The following is a 19624-nucleotide window of genomic DNA, read 5'->3' as shown; positions in this document are numbered from 1 at the left end:
TTCCCAAACTGAGGGATGCATCAGGTGTAGAAAAATATGAAATAATTTTACATACAGATGAAAATGAATTTTTGAGAATTTTTTTTAATTTTGTATTCACTGCACCATGAAATACCTGAAAGTACTAGTGGCCTTAGGTTTTTAAAAATAGCAAAAAAAGTAAACGGTCATGATACATATTCAAATTCATTTTTGAATAGTAAAATGAAAGTACTTCAGTTAACTAGTATACTGTGAATGTAGATTTTTTTGCAGTGTTAGAAAGTGGTGAAAATTCTAAAAAGGCTATCATTATCCCTTATGGGCCAGGAAATACTGACCGTGCCACCTTAATATGACATATATAATTTGAGTGTAGTGTTACAAAGTATTTTAACGGAACGGATATGTGATCTCTGCGCCGGAGATTGGTGTATTGTCAGTTTGTTTTCGACTTATTAATTTGAATATCCTTATAGGCACCGTTCGCCTTTCTTGTTTGACATCTCAAACTTATTACAACTTACTTGACTTACTTGACTTAATCCACTTCGTCCCAAGGGGGACATAGGGCGACTAATTATTACAAAGTAAGTAAAAAAAACTTGCCAAATAAAGGGTTCAAGTCGTGTTGTTTAAAAGCAAACAACTTCTACTACTTGTGGTCTCTGGTGGGGAATTGTCACATCGACAATAATACAACATCTTCTTATTTTTATTATATAACAATATCTGTTAGACGAAACCAGTATAACTACATAATTATGTTATACAAAACCAGTCTAACTTGCTACATACGTTAGACGAAAACCGTATAACTTAATCTGTGAAACGAAACCAGCTGAACTATATCTGTTAGACAAAACCAGTATATGTGAAACAAACCCAGTCTAACTACATATATTATATGTAAGACGAAACCAGTCTAACTTTATCTGGTAAACGAGACTAGGATAACTACACTGAATGATCTGTTACACAAAACCAGTTTAACTATTATAGTTAGACAAAACAAGTATAGCTTTTCTGTTAGACAAATAAGATAAAACGGTAACCAGTTTTACTATTCTAGTTTAGGTGGTAGTCTGTCTAACTCAAGATAAAAACTAATAAAACCGTACAATAAATCTAAATATATGGTAAGAATTTAAATTTTGTCATGTGACAAATTTCTTGGTCAGGTGACATATATATAAATATAAATATACACCTTGACAATGTGACATTAAGGTAGATAAATGGTCTATGTGTCTTAATGAGATATATATAAATGTAATTATGTTCATAATTTAATTCTTTTACATAGTGTTCATTTTGGAGTAAGACTTGAGGAAATTTTACCTGTTCAGGTAGGAGAATTATTTATGATACACAAGCCGAAACTAAAATAACGGAAATGTAATAAAAACATCCACGTGGAGTAAAAATAACAAATAAATTGATAAAAAAAGGATTTTTATTTCTGTAATGACACATAATTTTAAAAATAATTTATAACAGCATAGAAAAAAAGGAGCGTAAAGACAAAAAGAAAATCACAATACAAAAATAACAGATTTCCGACGACTAATATAGAATTTTAACTAGTTTTCTTTCATTCTTTTTACGTTAAACAGTGCGTGATAGTGCTTTGGTTAAATGCGGAAAAGGCCGCTTCTCTCTATTTATAAATGAGAAAGAATAATATGAAATTTAAATACCCATTTCTATAAGACTTGGTTCTACAAGACTGCCTTTGGATTCATTCAGAAATAAGTATACACCGTAATTACATATATAAATAAATAAACATTTTAGCACGTGACTGGGCAATAATATTGTTAATAAATTTGTGTTTAAAAATGCAAACAAAATAAAGATTGTACGATCGATCAACAAACAGTTATATAAGATCAGAGGCTGACCGTACTCTAACACGAACTTGAGGAATGAATGGGGACTTTTAATCCGATGCCCCCCTCCCTTTTCCGTGTGGTGCGATTGTCCAGGGACTTTCTATACTAACATAGAAAGTCCCTGGATTGTCACACTCTCTGTACGTTTAAAACTCTTATGAGACAGTTGAAAGACCAAATGTATGTCTCTTTTCTAACAAAGTATCCTCTTGTTATATGGCACTCCAAGTTTCTCGCTCAATGACATTGCCTTTTTGGATCAACCATTTGTTCTCGCCATGAATATGCATGAAATATTTGCCACTGGACGTTATAAAAGCATCAATCAATCAATCAACTTTAGAAACAGAATTCCGCCGTTCTGTAGTAAAATTTCAATTGTAAGTTATTATTTACAATAAACTGCCACAAATGTGTCGACATATTACTTTTTAAAAGAAATTAACATTTATATCATATTAGTAGTTAAACAACAGTAAAAAACATGTTAATCGTAACACATTTACTTCGCTCCTGTAATGATAATCTGTTTCAGTAACAAAGAGATCACTATACATATTTGTTAATGCGATTAATTGCCAAACTGTTGTTGTCTGCTCTATGGTCGGGTTGTTGTCTCTTTGGCACATTCCCCATTCTCAATTTTATATGCTATATATAAAAAAAAAAGAAATGTGGTAGACGTAAAAAGAAAATACTTGAAGTGAAAACTAAATTTTGCATTGCATGAAATTTAGGTAAAAAGAACACACTATCAATTGATAAAGGAAGTAATACACCGAAAGGAAAAGCTAAACAAACCAAAAAAAGACTAAGTTACGTAATTTTTGATATTGAATGATGGGAATTCTGTCTAGTTCTTCAAAAACCACGCGAATCAGACAGGAATATTGTATTCATAAAAAGTATACGGCCTTTTAGAAATGTATATAGTTCATTTATTTTCCAATAGGTAACATCACACATTGACAATGATATGCTATAATTTAATGATTGTTGATTGATTTAGTTTCGTTCCTTAACGTCCAGTGGCAAATATTTCATGCACAACATAATTGCTGATTTGATTCAATTATAAGTATTATGAAAGTAATAGATTACGCGTCTCTGTTTGAAATTATAAATGTGTATTTAAATAATTACTAATTTATTTGAATCAGAGAAATTTATGTCTCTGTTTGAATTAACAAATATCTTGAGTTTTTTAAATACATTTTCAAATATGTAATATATGGTAGTACAAAGACGTCATATCAGCTTATGTGTAAAGAAAGTATTGTTTGAATATAAACACAATTGGATATATATGATCATATATCGGGTGTGGGTGGAATCGGGAAATGATCCCTTGAAAATTACATTAGTACACCGGCACTCCTTCGTCCGCTGACAAATGTATTATAAAGATAATGATTGAATTCGTTCAAATATAGCTTGATCCGAGCAAATGTATAGAGTTTATTCCAATCAACCATAACATGACTGAATCTATTGAAAAGGGTGAAGCTTGCTGCTTATGACATCAAAGAAACATTAAAGCTAAATACTTGGGTCTCTTGTCAATCAGTTAACTGTGTCTGGATTTTCATAATATATATTGGAGGGGAGAGGACAGGGGTAAGGGAGACAGGGAGAAAGGGGGTAGGAGATATGAGAAAGGGGGTGGGAGAAAGGAGAAAGGGGGTAGGAGAAAGGAGAGGAAGGCTGGGAGAAAGGAGAAAAAGTTTGAGAAAGGAGAAAAAATAAAATATCTCTCCTTTTAAAATTTTTTCTAATATTTCAAGAAAAAATATCTCAAAAGGAGATGTTTTATTCTAATGGGAGAAAGGAGAATGGGGGTAGGAGAAAGGAGAAGAGGAAAGGGAGAAGGGATAAGGGTACCCCCCTGTCCTCCCCCTCATATTGTGTACTTCTTTGTGCTGTTACATTTCACAGCCTTTAAAAAAGTGAAATACACATTAGATTTTATGTTATAGAATCAATCTTCCTTTTTTATGAATATCATGTTTAAAAGATTTTCTTTTGTTTCCTCTTACGTAATAAGACAAATTGATATGTTGTATTGTAAAGTTAAAATGAAATAGTAAACACTATACATTTACATGCAATAGCATGACAAATATGTTTACTTTAGTTGTTTACTTTTCCCATCTTTTTATCTGTATATGCAGCCTCAACTTTCAGAAATCTGATAAGTCAGTGTTGTTAATACAAATACATGCAGTTTAAAAACAGCATTGAAATTTCGAAGAACATTACACAAGTTTCAACTCGTTTCTTCGATTAATATAAATGAGATTTCAATATTCTTAAAGGACGGTCATATATTCTACCATACAAATGATATAGACTGTAAGAAATTCTTACAATAAAACATTGGTTAATGGAATATTTATAACTTTTAATTTGTCAATTAGTTTCGATTAAAGAAACCTTGTGGTGAAGAGTTAATTGTCTTTGTATTTCACATTCGGTAATATCACAATTTTCAATGGTATATATTTTCTGTGTTTAAAATGTAAATCATATATGATATGATTATACTATAAATAAAAAAATCAGCATTCTCGTCACGAATAACTATTATCATATATAATTTACAAATTTCACCCGGAAATGTCATGTGACCTTGAGCATGACGGGTAATGTTGTATACAAGGCCATAGTCTGGTTCTACAAAATCAACTATCATCCTGTTTAATGATCCTTATAGAAAAGTTTAATAAATATAGGGCAGATACGTCAGGATCAATTCTAAATCACGTAAATGCTAAATTGTATCCGTTGTCGTTATGAAGACTGGATTTCATCAGGATTTTTACATGTTTAGGTTAATATATCATCTATTGAATTGTATATAAGATGAAAATCAAACTTCAACATTTTATAGACTCATTAAGTTTCTGTCGCGCAATAATTCATATAACGTATGTCGGTCTGTATATAGAACAATGTCGGTTTTCTTTTGTCTTTTTGGTATCGTTCGTTTGCTGCCTGCCCACGTCGTCTTTTATCAATGTTTTACTTTTTTCGCAAATGGGAACCATAGATCGGATAGATGGCCAGGTCTAGATAATGACTGGCAGTTTTAATCTGCCATTTAAAAAGGCAAATCAGTACTTTTAGTTTGGAAAGGTTAGCACAATTGGAGCAATAAGATAAAAATAAGCATAGAACAATTCGTGGCGTGTAAAAGGTGAAGTCATTCTTGTATTTGAACCATAAGTAGCATGGAAAATGTGAATTAGTTCCTATATTTGAACCATAAGTAACATGTACAATGTGAAGTCATTCCCGCTGTATTTGAACCATAAGTATAGCACCTACGTTCGACATTGAAGAAATACTTAGTTCTAAAAAAATCAGGTCTTAATCGAGAAAGAATAAGAATAAGAATAAGAATAAGAATTTTATTAGTATAAAATCCAAACAATAGGATTGTTACTAAAATATACAACAAAAACAAACAAACAGACAGTGGCATATTAAATACAAAACGATAGTCATTAAACACTACAAACATGTAGCATTGAAAGAAAAACAAAAACATAGATTATTAGTATTAATTATAATACTATTTTTGACAGCATGCCTCCTCTTTAAAATTATCAATTAAAATATTATGCTTATGTTATAAAAAAAATATGTTATAATATATATAACATTATAAGTTGAGCCATCAATTACACAGTTCATATATTGACATTATAATTGTTTCTTTCATTATACATTTCACTTATGTAGTTAACAATGATAATCGAGAAATGATCATGTGCGTGTAACAATTCGATCCCATGATAACAAGTTTATAAATGTGTGTAATATATTAAATGGCGGCATATTTTTGTGCTGCAGGTCGCTTCAATAAAATATCCGTAGAAATTATTTGCGCAAAGTGCACTGTTTATATATTTCATACTACGCGAATAATTTAGATAGAAAACATTGGACAGTTAATTTATAGTATTTGTATACGAATAAACTAAGTCAGCAGACGTAATAAATCAGTGTTGAAAGAAAATTTCTTTCGTTTAGGGGCGCAGGAAATGTTACCTTCTCTGTTTAATATTTTTCGCAAGTACCAATCCTGAACATGATAAAAACCTCTCGGTCCCATATTTATACGAACCGCATTGTAAACATTAAACATGTCCAACAGGCGGTCATAAATTCACCTAAATAAACACCATGTATAGTGCATACTCGAATTTTATTGAATTTTTCAGTTTGGAAATAAGTTGTATGTCATTGAGAAAGTTAAATTGTATGTTCAAGATCATTTGAAGGTTGTGCAAAACCACAAGGTACAATAAATATTCTTCAGTGCACGCTTATTATAATGTTACCTAATTTGTAAAACTGGCCGTCGGCAGTATGTCAAGACGTCTATGTACAGAAGGTGTGATAACTTTTAAATAATCACGAAAAAATAAATTAAAACATATATTTCCTGACTCGTTATTGTTTTTCCATGCATCTTATTCTTATAACTAGAGAACTCACACTGTGATTCTAGGATTGCATCGTTTTTAAATGAAGGAGATTGTATGAATGTCAGTGAAACACATATGCTCTTCAACTTCGTACTTTAATTCGCCTTTTGAACTTTTTTGATTCGAGCGTCACTATTGAGTCTATTGTAGACGAAACGCGCGTCTGGCGCAAATACAAAATTTCAGTCCTGGTATCTATGATGAGTTTATGTATCCTCCAGAACCAAAGAACGTTATTGTTAGCAAAATGATGTGGTGGTGTAGGCGCAAATAGGTGTTAGCTCTGTTTAGTTCTGTATAGTCTTGTAAGGAAAATAATACGTTGGGTCTACATTCTGTATCATCATATGGGCAATTTCTTTACATCACTTCAATATTAACCAATTTCATTTGGCACAAACAGAAAGTTGTTCCTGTAAATATCTTCGTATTCGTCTGTCCAAGATCCACCTCTGCAGGAATTATCTTTGATGATTAGGTAAAGGTAAAAAAAACATAGATATTTATTCATTATGCTCGCATGGTACCACCAGCTGATTATGTAGACAAGAAAGTGGTGAGAAGGGGATAATTTCTGTACTTTCTTCCTCAATTAGGGGGAAGGAAATCCCTGTTTCAAAGTAGTATGTATACATAGACGTCAGGTTGAAATGGGTCTATCATACTCGGACAAGGAGTCATTTACTATAAGAAAACCCTCTTAATAATATAATACCTCTGACCATATTGGTAAATTTAGGTTGAGTGGATCAGGTCATTCCTATATGAAGATATACACTGACGTCAAGTTGGAAGGGGTCTACTGTGGATTCATTGTGAGTAATTAATGGATGAGGTCAAATTTAACCGATCTGTAGTTACGACAAAGTGTCATCTTTGAATTGATTAAAATTTGTCATTTCGGAAATTTTTTATAGCTACAATGTAACTTTGCGATATTGGTTTTGCTCATTGTCGAAGGCCGAACAATAACCTATAGTTGTTATAACCTCTATGTCATTTAGTCTCTGGTGGAGATTGAGTTCACTCATTGGCAATCATATCACATCTTCTTATTCTTCTATTAACACTGTAAATTGAGAACTCGTTATTATGAACAGATAATCTATTATCTTCAGAATATATATTGATCAAGTGTTCGCATTGTACTTATCAATAACCTTAATCTTGTAATACAGATATACAGTCTCCATAGAAACCATGCAGTTAGTATCACGGTCAGTAGGTGTGTGTTTTAGTTTTTTGTATTTTGTTTGTTTGTTTGTTTGTTGTTGTTAAATAGTGCCATTTGAATATTGTGTAGGACGTTAAACACCCTAACTATCTACTGCTACTGTCAGTAATACCTCTCCCGCGAAAAAACTGTCTAAAAGATATATATAATATACCACACAGATATTAGATATCACAATTTGTATTGTATTGAAGATGCTTTGAATCAACAAACATGAATTAAATATTTGCCACTGAGCAACCACCAATCAGACATGATTACCGGAAGATAGAAATACCACAGCGGCTCAGTTACAATGTACACGAGGAAATAAACTTCTCTGTTCCATATTTCCTAGTCCCATCAGATAACAAAAATCATTTTGTATGTGCCTGTCCCAATTCAGAAGCCTAGCTATAGATGGTGCATGGTTGTCGCAGAATGATGGTTGCTGTTTAAGGGAGGGGGAGGGGGGGGGGTCATACAACAGGCAGTTGGTTCAGATGATTCGCTTAATTGTTTCTTATTTTGTCATGACGGGATATTTTTTTTTAGACAGACAGCCGCGACTTGTGGTATAGTGTAGTATATCATGAGAATTCATGCTTTCTCTTTTAAGAATTTCAGGTTCTCTTGATAGAGGAGAGATCCACAGAAATTAACAGGAAGTCGAAAATTTCCACTCCCTGGTCTGCTTTAAAGTAAAATTGGTATTCTAACTTTATCTCTACAGTATAACGGATACAATCATTTTCAGTTCATGCATCTTTATTTAATTTTTTTTTACATAAGTACGGAATCGGAGCATGTTTTTCCCGTCAGTTGGTCAATTTAAAATATAAACATGTAAACATCCGGAATGAAATTAGCGGGAATGAAACACGTGTTTGAAATTATCAGGTTTCAAAACAAACAAAGATACACTGTACATTGATCATTGCAGCCATAAGGGATTCTTGCAAATCAGAAAGCATTAGGCAGGACGATTTAATTTAGATGATAGGATTTTACACTCATTATGACATATTTGACAAGGGTTGTGTTTTTAACATTTTAAAATTATTTTATATGTAGCCTTGATAAAATTTATCACATTAAAAAGTCACTGATTCATTCACATATCTTTTTTTTTAAACTTCTAAGTGATTGTTATATAAAGCATGACTCGTATAAAGGCGTTAAGCACACGTTTCATTTATTTGAATGTACGTACACCATTCAAGATTTTGATGGGCCCTCAAGGGGTACATTTGTATATATACATGTACTTGTATACTCTAAATACAACATGCAATAAGACAAATTATAAATCAAAATTAAATAAGTGTACCTTAGAGGCCAGTAAATAAGTACACACTGCAAACAAAGACTAGATGAATAGCATGAATAGTAAATTAGTCACAAACACATGCATGACATAAGCAAGTTAAATCTATATTTGTTTAGGGGCCAGTTGAAGGACGCCTCCGGGTGCGGGAATTTCTCACTACATTGAAGACCTGTAGGTGACCTTCTACTGTTGTTTTTTTCTATGGTCGGGTTGTGGTCTCTTTGGCACATTCCCCATTTCCATTCTCAATTTTACATTGTAGTACTATTAAAATGTTATGACCAAATGAAAAATATAAAAATGAAATAAACATGATGAAAGAGCAGAATATGAAAATGATAAATGTTGTAACAGCCTTTCTCTCTTTAAATAAGTTTTAACTCTCATAATATATTTGTTAATTTTGACTTTCCCAAAGAAAAAGTCTGTAAATTTGTAAGTTATACTATCATGACTATTGTTGATCTTCTGTAATAAGTGGAAGTGTTAAAGGTATGTATACAATCACATGAGGGTTAAACATGTAAAGTAGGAAAAACTTTTAAATCTTAATTATTATTTTAAACCGAAAATTTAAAGTATAAAAAAAATTAAGAGTGATAAACAAGTATCAGTTGTATCTATATATGATATAATACATGTTCATTTATTTATACCTTTAAAAAAAGATATACAGCATGACTAGAGCAGCCTTTCTAAGGTCAGTCAGGGGGTCCCCATTATAAAAAGTTCTGGATCTGCCTTGAGATCATGATGAATAAGTGAATCAGGAAACAGTTATAAGTGAAGGCCAAAAAAAAAAAAAATACATGGGTTGAAAAAAAATAGGGTAGGTAGTCAGCAGTATTTTATTTACAAACATTTGTTAGTTGGTTACTATGAAGGAATCAGTCTTACTTAACAGCGCTTGTTTAAAAATGGCTTAAAAAGTGTTGGTCAGTGTATATGTATACGTAGGCACTAGAAATTAGGGTAGCAGAAACACACATATTATTTTTTTTTACCTACATGTAACCTAATAAACACTCAATTGCACAAAATGTTGATGACTTATTACATGTAGTTGTGATTTACTTAGAAATCATAGGTACAATGTACATATAAGAAAGTACTTCTGAAATCTCTTGAAAATAAAAAAAATAAACACTAGAATTTAGAATGGAATAAAGTCATGTATATCAGATGTGAGGCAAACACGAACATAAGATCTCCTTGTTGTATTTTTTAAGCTTGATTCGTTTGTAAATGTAAGTGGTAGATTGTAAATATTTATAATATAAAATGGAAAAGGCCAATTCAAAGTATACAGAGGAAGGTGGGGGGGGGGGGGGGGGGGGGGGGGTTCGGAGGTGTCTTGATCCCGTAAACCCGGGCTTAAAAACATGAAATCCTGAGGTCCTGAATTTAAACATTTTAAATAAAGTTAAATCCAGACATCTCAAAATTTCGGAAAAAAGAAATCCCCCATCCCTAAGGGATCAATCCTGAAATCCCGAGCTTAAAAACACCTGATCCTGACGTCCTGGAAAAGGTCCTGCCCCCTCTATACATGTATCAAGTGCCAATTAGGAAACATATCTACTGGTACATTTATCCTCAAAACTAATAAAAGAGATCTAAAAGCCCATTAAACATTTGTTAAATAGCAAATTTACTATCAGTATCAACTAAAATTTGCCAAAAATGTATGCTGATTTTAAACAATTAACTTCTGGCCAAACAGACAAAGGAGAGGTTCCTAGATGTAAAAGGGCATTTCTTTTTCAATGGAACCATGAATTTTTTTTTTATAGCATGATCATGCTTAAAATTTTCTTGTTAATTCGACCTGTTGATACTGTTTATAATGCTTTTTTGTTATTTTTTATTTATATGGATCTTGTCTGTACACCAGCTTTGATTATTTGTAATATCTTCAATTTTTCACTTATTCTTACAACATTTGTATAAACTTCAAGATTATAAAAAAAACGTTTTTTTTCTAAATTGAACACCGATTGGTTAAATATTCCTCAGTCATGTCCTGTGTTTGAATTTGTTTGTTAGCTTTTTGGTCGTGAATGTTTGTCTCTAATATTTAATTAACTGTGCATTTGTATTCAGATATCGCAGATCAAATTTATTCGTTCATTGTTTAATCATAGGTTTTTTGATTGAGTTATGTCTGCCAATTGATATTTTATCGTATGTTTTTCTTTGTTGTGATGTTATGCTATTGTTTCAGAAAAAGGGAGAAGGTTTGGATCCATTAAAACGTTTAATCCCGCTGCAAATGTTTGCACCTGTCCTAAGTCAGGAATCTGATGTACAGTAGTTGTCGTTTGTTTATGTAATATATACGTGTTTCTCGTTTCTCGTTTTGTTTATATAGATTAGACCGTTGGTTTTCCCGTTTGAATGGTTTTACACTAGTAATTTTGGGGCCCTTTATAGCTTGTTGTTCGGTGTGAGCCAAGGCTCCGTGTTGAAGGCCGTACTTTAACCTATAATTGTTTACTTTTTAAATTGTTATTTGTATGGAGAGTTGTCTCATTGGCACTCACACCACATCTTTCTATATCTATTAAAAGTTTAACTTACAGTTGAAAACATTAGTTATACAAGAATATAAAGAGATAGTAGCATGAGATGAAACTCATGATAATATTGCAAGCACATTAAGTAACAATGCTGCCAGTATCATGAATATGGTGACTTCTTCTTGGTATAAGCCTCCTTTAATTAAGAGCACCTCCAAATATATACACATGAAAAAAAGTATTGCAACACCTTGATTTTTTAAAAATTGAAAAATCAGTCTCTTATTTTTAAAAATTTTTATAACAAAATGAAGTGTTTTTTGTACAAAAAAATGCATTTTACAAGTTTTACTGTAGTCGAACTTTACACAATGTCAGACATTTCAAAATTAATCTTTAGATGATTGTTCACATCATGGTTGGTCGATATACACCAAATAATTAGTACTTTGTGCGCAGCTTCCATTCAAACAGATAACCGCATCTTAATGTCTTCTGATTCCTGCCATAAGTCGACTCATTTGTTGCTAAGCTAGCAGCAACCATTCTTGACACAAGGTATTGTTTATTTCATGACCTGTTTGAACTGGGGTGTCCTTTCGTGCACTTTACGCCCATCAGTGTCCCATATATGCTCGATATGGTTCAAAATCGGGCTACGAAAGGGCCAAGGAAGATAAACCGAATTCCATTGGAACAATGGATCTTCCTCCACAACGTTAATTTCCAACTTTGGCGAGCTCTGCACAATATTGGATACGGGCATCTGTGTGTCTGTTCGTAGGCAAAGGTCCCCGAAATGGTATTATCGCACGATAACCAGTAGCGATGAGCCGATCTTGAACAGTTCTTGCTTAAAAGCTCCTGTATGGTCATTATTCACTTTTTAGGATTGTATTTTTTGCAATGGGTTTCCTTCTGACCAACCTTCATTATGCTTAATTTTCCCTAGCAGATGTTATAGGGGATCTTCTTGACCTCGGAAGGTCTTTAACATCGTTTCTTGCCTGGATTTTATTCTCAAAACGACTTATAGTGGAATGGAGATGACCAACAATACGTGCAATTATCACAGCGGCATACCTGCTTCCCTCATGCTGGATATCTGCCATCTTGCTGCAGTTATGAGTTGTGGATGACCAATTACAAGGTGTAAATAACATAAATTTATAAACTTGGTTATTTTAAGTGTTGAAAACAATGAGGATTAAAACATCTGTTTTAGTGTTTACGAGTACAGTAGCTGCATGTGCAGATAAGAACTGAAAGAGTCGATATTTATTGATTAAACTCAGGTGATATTTAAATAATGTTTAACTAGTTCTATTTCAAAAAATCATTTAATAAAAAAATAAAAAGTATTTTTTTAATTTGAATTTGAATTTGGTGTTGCAATACTTTTTTCCAGGTGTATACATGGAGTTTTCCCTTAACTTTAAAATTTTAAAATGATAAAACAAAATTTCCAACATATGTACAGCACATATGAATAAACAATAAATGATAGAAATGTCATGCATGGCATATTTACATTGACCTTTTTTTATTACAAATTTATCTATCACACTAGTATATTCACTTTAATATGTGACTCAGTTTAATTTATATTTAAAATCGAGTCACATTCATAAGTGTTTTATGGAAATTTGTTAATCTGAAAACTTAAAACGTCTTAAAACAACATACATGTATGCAAATGTTTCCACTGTTGAAAAAAGTATAAAAAAAAGTTTCCAGGGTGTTGTCATTTTCACAATGTTTCATCTAACATGTCTTACATAATAAATAAATAAATAATAATCTATTTTATTATTGTGTCACATATTGATTGACATACATATCATACAACAATATTAAAACATACATAGAACAATCAATACCCAGCCATATCATTTGGCTTATGAGACACATTGCACAAAATATATATACATGTTCTTAAAAATCCAACGATACCTTGAAATACTGTATTTTAAAAACGAAAAACTATGATTTTAGAGTATTTTCAACATGATGAATAAAACTTAAGTAAAATTATTTAAAAATGTTTTGTAAAAAATATTTACCTTACATACATGTACATGTACATCTAAAACTTCATACATACATGTATATGTACACAATTTTTTTTTGACAAAGGCAATCAAAATCTAATTCATGTAATTGTATTGTAATTAATTACATTAATAAAAATAATGTATTTAAAATGTGATTATTTCGGACAAGTGATATATCATGGTCAATTGCCCGAAGTTATTAAAACAGTTAATGTCATACTCTGATTTATTAAACGTTATACAAGTACTTTAATATATTTTGTTACATCATTATAAATCTGTTGTTCAGAACAAATTGTGAATATATTGATCCAAATTTCACTCATAATACTTGGATGAATCACTGCTAAAGTTACACGGACATGTATGTATATATATATATTATTCTGTATAGATTTCTACGTTTTTTTGCTTGAAAGTTGAAATTTTAAAACTTTAGAGGAAGTTTAAGTTACATGTGCTTTGTTGCTTTAATATCTTTTATTGCAAAATATACTACTACTGTTGACTTTTACATCAGGCGCGGATCCAGAGGCGGGGTTGGAACCCCCCTTTTTTTTTGGACGATCAATGCAGGTGAATGGGGACATGTAATTGGCACACCCCTTTGTCCTGGGTTAGGAACCCCCCCTTTTTAAAATGGCTGGATCCGCTCCTGTACATCATTAGTTACATGTGGTTCAGATCCTCCCCAAATTAGAAAATGTACCAGGCTTAGATCTACAATGTATATCATCCCTGATTTTTCATGTTGTTCAATCTCTGTCATGTTAGTGTTTTGTGATGTCTGAGTGTTTATCTTTAACTTAAAGACCATGGTGACCAGGAAATATCTGTCTTTTGGTTTCTTTGGTTGTCCCCTTGGAACATGTTCTTGGTTAGTTTTTTGTGTGTACTTCATGTAATCTCTACTGAATGTAAAATAACTTATTACTTTTAAAGATACATGTATGTAAGAATTAGTCAGATTAGATATCATGGTGGACAATAAAAATCATAAGTTATTAGAATTACTTAAAATACCATTGCTCTAAAGAAAATGATGAATTACATCTTTCTACAAAACACTTCTTAGTAAACTAAGACTGAGCAAACTTTGTCTCATTTGCACTCATACCACATCTTCTTACATGTATATCTATTAGGAATTCTTGAGAAAATGATTGCTAAATCCTGAATTCCTGTGAAAATAATGTGTCCCCTCTGGAATCCAAATACTATTTCTGTAAGCAATGGGTTTTGTTTTCAATTGCTCCTGAAAGGATAATCAGATCCAGTCCTGTTGCTTATCATACACGTAAACATTTGATCATCTTGATGAGTCATAATCAGTAAAGAAACATTCTTTTTCATGTATCTTTGCAGGTATTATAGTTCCTGAGGCTATAGTAGGACTGAAGTCCAAACAGCACCTCTGATCACAATGGCTGACCCACCTGTGCAAGTAGAAACTGGGGTCATCAAAGATCATGGTATGCATCTTGGAGATGAGGATTTTCACGCAGAAGAATGTAAGTTTTAGTTCATTTTAAAATTATTATTATGATACATAGATATAGGAAGATGTGGTATTTGAGTGCCAATGAGACAACTCTCCATCCAAGTGACAATTTATAAAAAGTAAACCATTATAGGTCAAGGTACGGTCTTCAACTATAGCCTTGGCTCACACCAAACAGCAAGCTATAAAGGGCACCAAAAATTACTATAATTTATACATTTCAAACTGGAAAACCAACACTCTCATCTATATAAAAACAAGAAACACTTATGAACAACATAAACAGACGACAACCACTGTATCATGTGTATACAATGTGTATATAACTATACTATACATAGTATTTTTAACAGCACATCATGTAATATTGAAAATTACACTAAGCAATTTACCTAATACCAATTTTCATATATAAGTATAATATTTACAACAAAATATGAAAGGCCATGATAAAAATTTAAAATATAATAGAAATGACCACTAACAACTTTTTAAAAGAACAAAAAGAGATGTTAGAATTACAGAATTCTGATTTATATTGATCTGGTCACTAGAAAATCATTCATACACCTTATCGCTAATCCCGGCTGACCGGCCGCTTGAACGTTTGACACATACAACAATCACTTTTCCATTGTGACGTCAGATATTTTGTTTTATGACGTCAATTTTTTAGGGGAACCTGTGTGATATCCAGTAATGGCGGACAAATAGCGATAAGTTGTATTGCTTGGAAAGAAAAATAAATGTATTGTATAACTTTACAATGTAGTTAACAATTTTATTTTTAACAGCACAACACAGATTGGTGGACCCTGGTTATATTGGTGTGAGATTACCAAGTAGGCCAAGACGTCCAAAACGTCATCATTCAAGAAAACGTAAATCAAAACCAAAAATAGAAGCTACGCCAAGTAAGTAAAGGTTCTGTCTAAGGCCATAAAAAAGAATAGGTTTGTTTGCCCAAACGCTACCTACTCAGAAAAAAGCTGCCTACTTTTATTGTCCTGATTTAAAGAAGTTTTTTTTTAATCAGATAGGCATGAAGACTAATAAACACCTGATACTTCAATTTCTCTTTTTGAAGAAAAAAAAAGATAATGCCTACCTACCTACCCACTGTCTCAACCTTTGGGTAGGGTTTGGACAAACCAAAATATTTTTAATTGTGGCCTAAAGTAACAGTCAAGGGTCTAACTTAAATAAGTTATTAGAGAAAAATAACATGCATATGTTATTTCAGACACTTTCATGAGTTGTCTACTGTTTTTTCCTTAGTCTGTAATAACATATGTTTGTTATCTGTTAAATATATCATAAATATTTTATCTTTAATGAGCACTTGGGAATTCTTAAAACTTTGCGCAGTAGCCTAATATATTACTGTGAATTAATTTATTTTCGTGGGTATCAATTTTCGTGGATTGCTGAAAACTTGCATATTCGAGGATATTTGATTTCGTGGTTTTGCCAATCCCTGTATTCAAAGCCTATTGAAAAAGTGCTATTCATTGAACATTTGAATTCGTGGTTCACCTATCCCCACGAAACCCACGAAAATTGGTATCCAACGAATAATAATGAATCCACAGTACCTTGATAACTAATTTTCTAATTCCATTAATACAATTTTGATGACCCATGGTAAATCAATGAGACCAGGCTTTTAAGGGCAAACTTAGCTGTAATAACAAGGCTTTGTTATTACAAGCATGAAACTTACTATATGAGAGTAAATGAGACACTTGGAATCTTGCACAGTGCCTCATTACAAGCTCTGATCATCATTTCTTACAATGAATTGAAATACTTTGTTATGCAAGTCAGAGCAAAGCCTTTAAAGAGATATAGAGAAGCTGTAATAACACCCTTTTGTTATTGCAGGAATATATTTTCTGTAATAACATAGGTGTATTTTGCATGATTGGTAAACTATGAGCTGTTATATCTTTGAAAAGATTAGTATACTTAAAGAAAATTATAATATCAATAGAACTTGAGAAAAATTTAACAAAATAAAGGTTGTATATTTTCCCTTTGAAACATGTAACATACATATGTTATCACAGTTTTTTGATATTTTAGCCCACAATAACAACATGTTTGTTATTTTTTTCTAATAAGTTAGACCCTTGACTGAGTAAAGTCATCAATTTTTTAGTGGGGTTTGAAAAAGACCAATGATTCTGCAGAAAAGTTTTTTCCATATTCTTTTCAAATTCACAAAAAAAAACTTTCATGCAAAAGACAAACGAAAAAGTGATAGTTAGGTTAGAATGAATTTCTCTAGAACTTATGTGATTTTTTTTTGTCCTTGACCCTTGTAAAAATCAAGTTACAAACAATAATTTATTAATTTCTGCTTTTGCATTGTACAGTTTCAATATTAAATGTTGTGTTCTTGGTAGATTGTGGTTGGTTGGTTTAGCTTGGATTATCATTACTACATATATTATTTTAGTACTTATATGTTAATTATTCGATTTATTTGGGGAAGTTCAGTGTTTTCCCCCTTTGCCTTTTGGATTGGTAGCTCTAGATAGCACCCACTCTCCTCTCACTCTACATTAATATATAACTGTTCAGTTATTGTTGTTTGTTAATGAGCATGCTGAGAAAGATATTTATTGGTGATGGACCATTTTCTAAGATTTTCTTGTCTAGAGATAACAAATGTTTGAGATGTACTATTAATTAATGACCAATATTTTAGCGGTAGATTATTAATTTCTGACCAATATTTTAGCGGTACCATCTGATCCTATGTTTATGGATCCGGGTAAGTTCTGTGTCAGGATAAACAAGAAAAGGAAAACTAACAAATGGAAAATTACACTTAGTTTTAATTTCATGTAAATTGAATTTTTTATATTTCATATATTTTACTTACAATCATGAAAATTAAATTAAGATTTAATAAAAAAAATAAAAAAATTATTCATTAAAGATTTCAATTTTTTTGGTGGTTCAGGCGCTTTTAACTTTCTGTGAATTTGATTGACTCACAGGTTGATGTCTAAGTGACATTTAACCCCTATTACCATGACTATACTTTTTTAGAATACCTTTTAAATAAAGAGGAACGCAATTTTACATTAAATTAAGACTAAGTGTGTATGAATTTCGTCAATTCCATATTGCATGCATGTCTGGTGTTTTAGTAGACATTAAATAGTACATTGTTAGTGAGATTTAGAGCCAGTGATAGATCAATATATGTTAACGTATATACGTATGGGATTGGAAAATGTACAGTAGTGACAATAAAAGATACTCATGAAACTTACGGGATTGGAAAATATTCTAGAAATGTGAATACATGTACGCCACTAAAATTTATCATCTGAATTAGGAGTAAAAATAAATTAAACAACATTGTACGTTTTGTAGATTGTTCAATGAAATCAATGAAAAGGTTTTAATTTTTGCAATAATCGCGACATTTTTTTTATCAAAAATTTGCTGCCAGACAAGAATTTGTGTGGCTCTTCATAAAAATTGGATAATCCAATACAGATGGTTAATTATAATAAGTTGAATATGAACTTTGAGTGGCATTCGTCAACTCAGTGTACATGTACATGTATGAACAATGTTTATGTTTTTTAAAACTACTGATCTGACTGAACGCTTTCAGAGTATTTTTTTTAGTTGAAGGAAATTTTGGAGTAATTTACATAAGTATATTTTTTACTGAATAACTTTCATAGTACAAGAATTAAGCTACTAGTGAATTGCAAAACATTTTAAATCTCTATATAAAGTCAACGTTCCTTTTTTAACTGAAAATTCTGAGTCAGATTAGTTTTGTCTAATTAAACATTGTATATAGCACAAGAATAGACTATTTGTAAATTATGTTTACCGATTGCATGTATTGTATTTAAATACATGCACTTCTAAACAGACTGGACTTATAAATGGCAAACTTATAGATTTAAGATTTGTAACTATGGAAATAATTTTACTTATCATGTTTAAAACTCCACACTGAGGTGCTCCTACTGACAGTTTTTTACACAGAGAAGTAGTTTACCATTACATTGCATTATAGAATTCCATCAAAAAGAGGAAGTTTCAATGGATGAAAAAATTAGTGTTTTTATTTTTTTCTGGCGATTATGGTTATTTTACTTACAGAAAAGGAGGCAAATTTCTTTAATTTCTCATTATGAATACCGTTAAGTCATAGCCAGTTCAACAGATTTCAAGTTTTAATCTTTGATATGAGGATGAATTTCATCATTTATTTGATTGTAAATTTCAGCTAGTCTTACTCCAAGTGAACAGATTCAGGCCCTGATCACTGAAAATGAGGAGGAATCTCACGATATTTTCTGTCAGTTGGACACTTTGTTTAAGCTTGGAAATGAGTCGCAGTGGCGAGAAGCTGCAAGGTAAAGTAGTGCTGATAAGTGGTTTATTATATAATACTGTGGATTCATGATTATTCGTTGAATACCAATCTTTGTTGATATCTATGTGACCTTGAACCACAAATTCCAAATTTTCCAAGGGAATATAAGAAGACTTTTACTAAGATAAAACACCAATGGGTCAGTTGTTTTGATCTTGAATATATATCTATGTATGCTATTTTATCCTTTCAAATGTCAAACATTGTAAAAGTAATAAGTTAG

General features: G+C 31.6%; 1 protein-coding gene across 1 annotated transcript in view; it reads left to right on the top strand.

Moving 5' to 3' along the window:
- The first annotated feature begins 1198 nt into the window (after positions 1–1198).
- The window catches only part of LOC139503881 (electroneutral sodium bicarbonate exchanger 1-like), a 56985-nt gene continuing 38559 nt past the window's right edge, over positions 1199–19624 (top strand). The window contains exons 1-5 of the mRNA XM_071293864.1: positions 1199–1328; positions 14849–14994; positions 15779–15898; positions 17731–17763; positions 19252–19381. Coding sequence (XP_071149965.1) covers positions 14907–14994; positions 15779–15898; positions 17731–17763; positions 19252–19381 — 371 coding nt within the window. The 5' untranslated portion in view covers positions 1199–1328; positions 14849–14906. The remainder of the gene's footprint in view (positions 1329–14848; positions 14995–15778; positions 15899–17730; positions 17764–19251; positions 19382–19624) is intronic.

This window comes from Mytilus edulis, chromosome 14, assembly GCF_963676685.1.
Source record: "Mytilus edulis chromosome 14, xbMytEdul2.2, whole genome shotgun sequence".
In the NCBI taxonomy this organism is placed as follows: Eukaryota; Metazoa; Mollusca; class Bivalvia; order Mytilida; family Mytilidae; genus Mytilus; species Mytilus edulis.
Note: the sequence above shows the minus strand (reverse complement) of the source record. Positions and strands in the feature narration are given on the sequence as shown.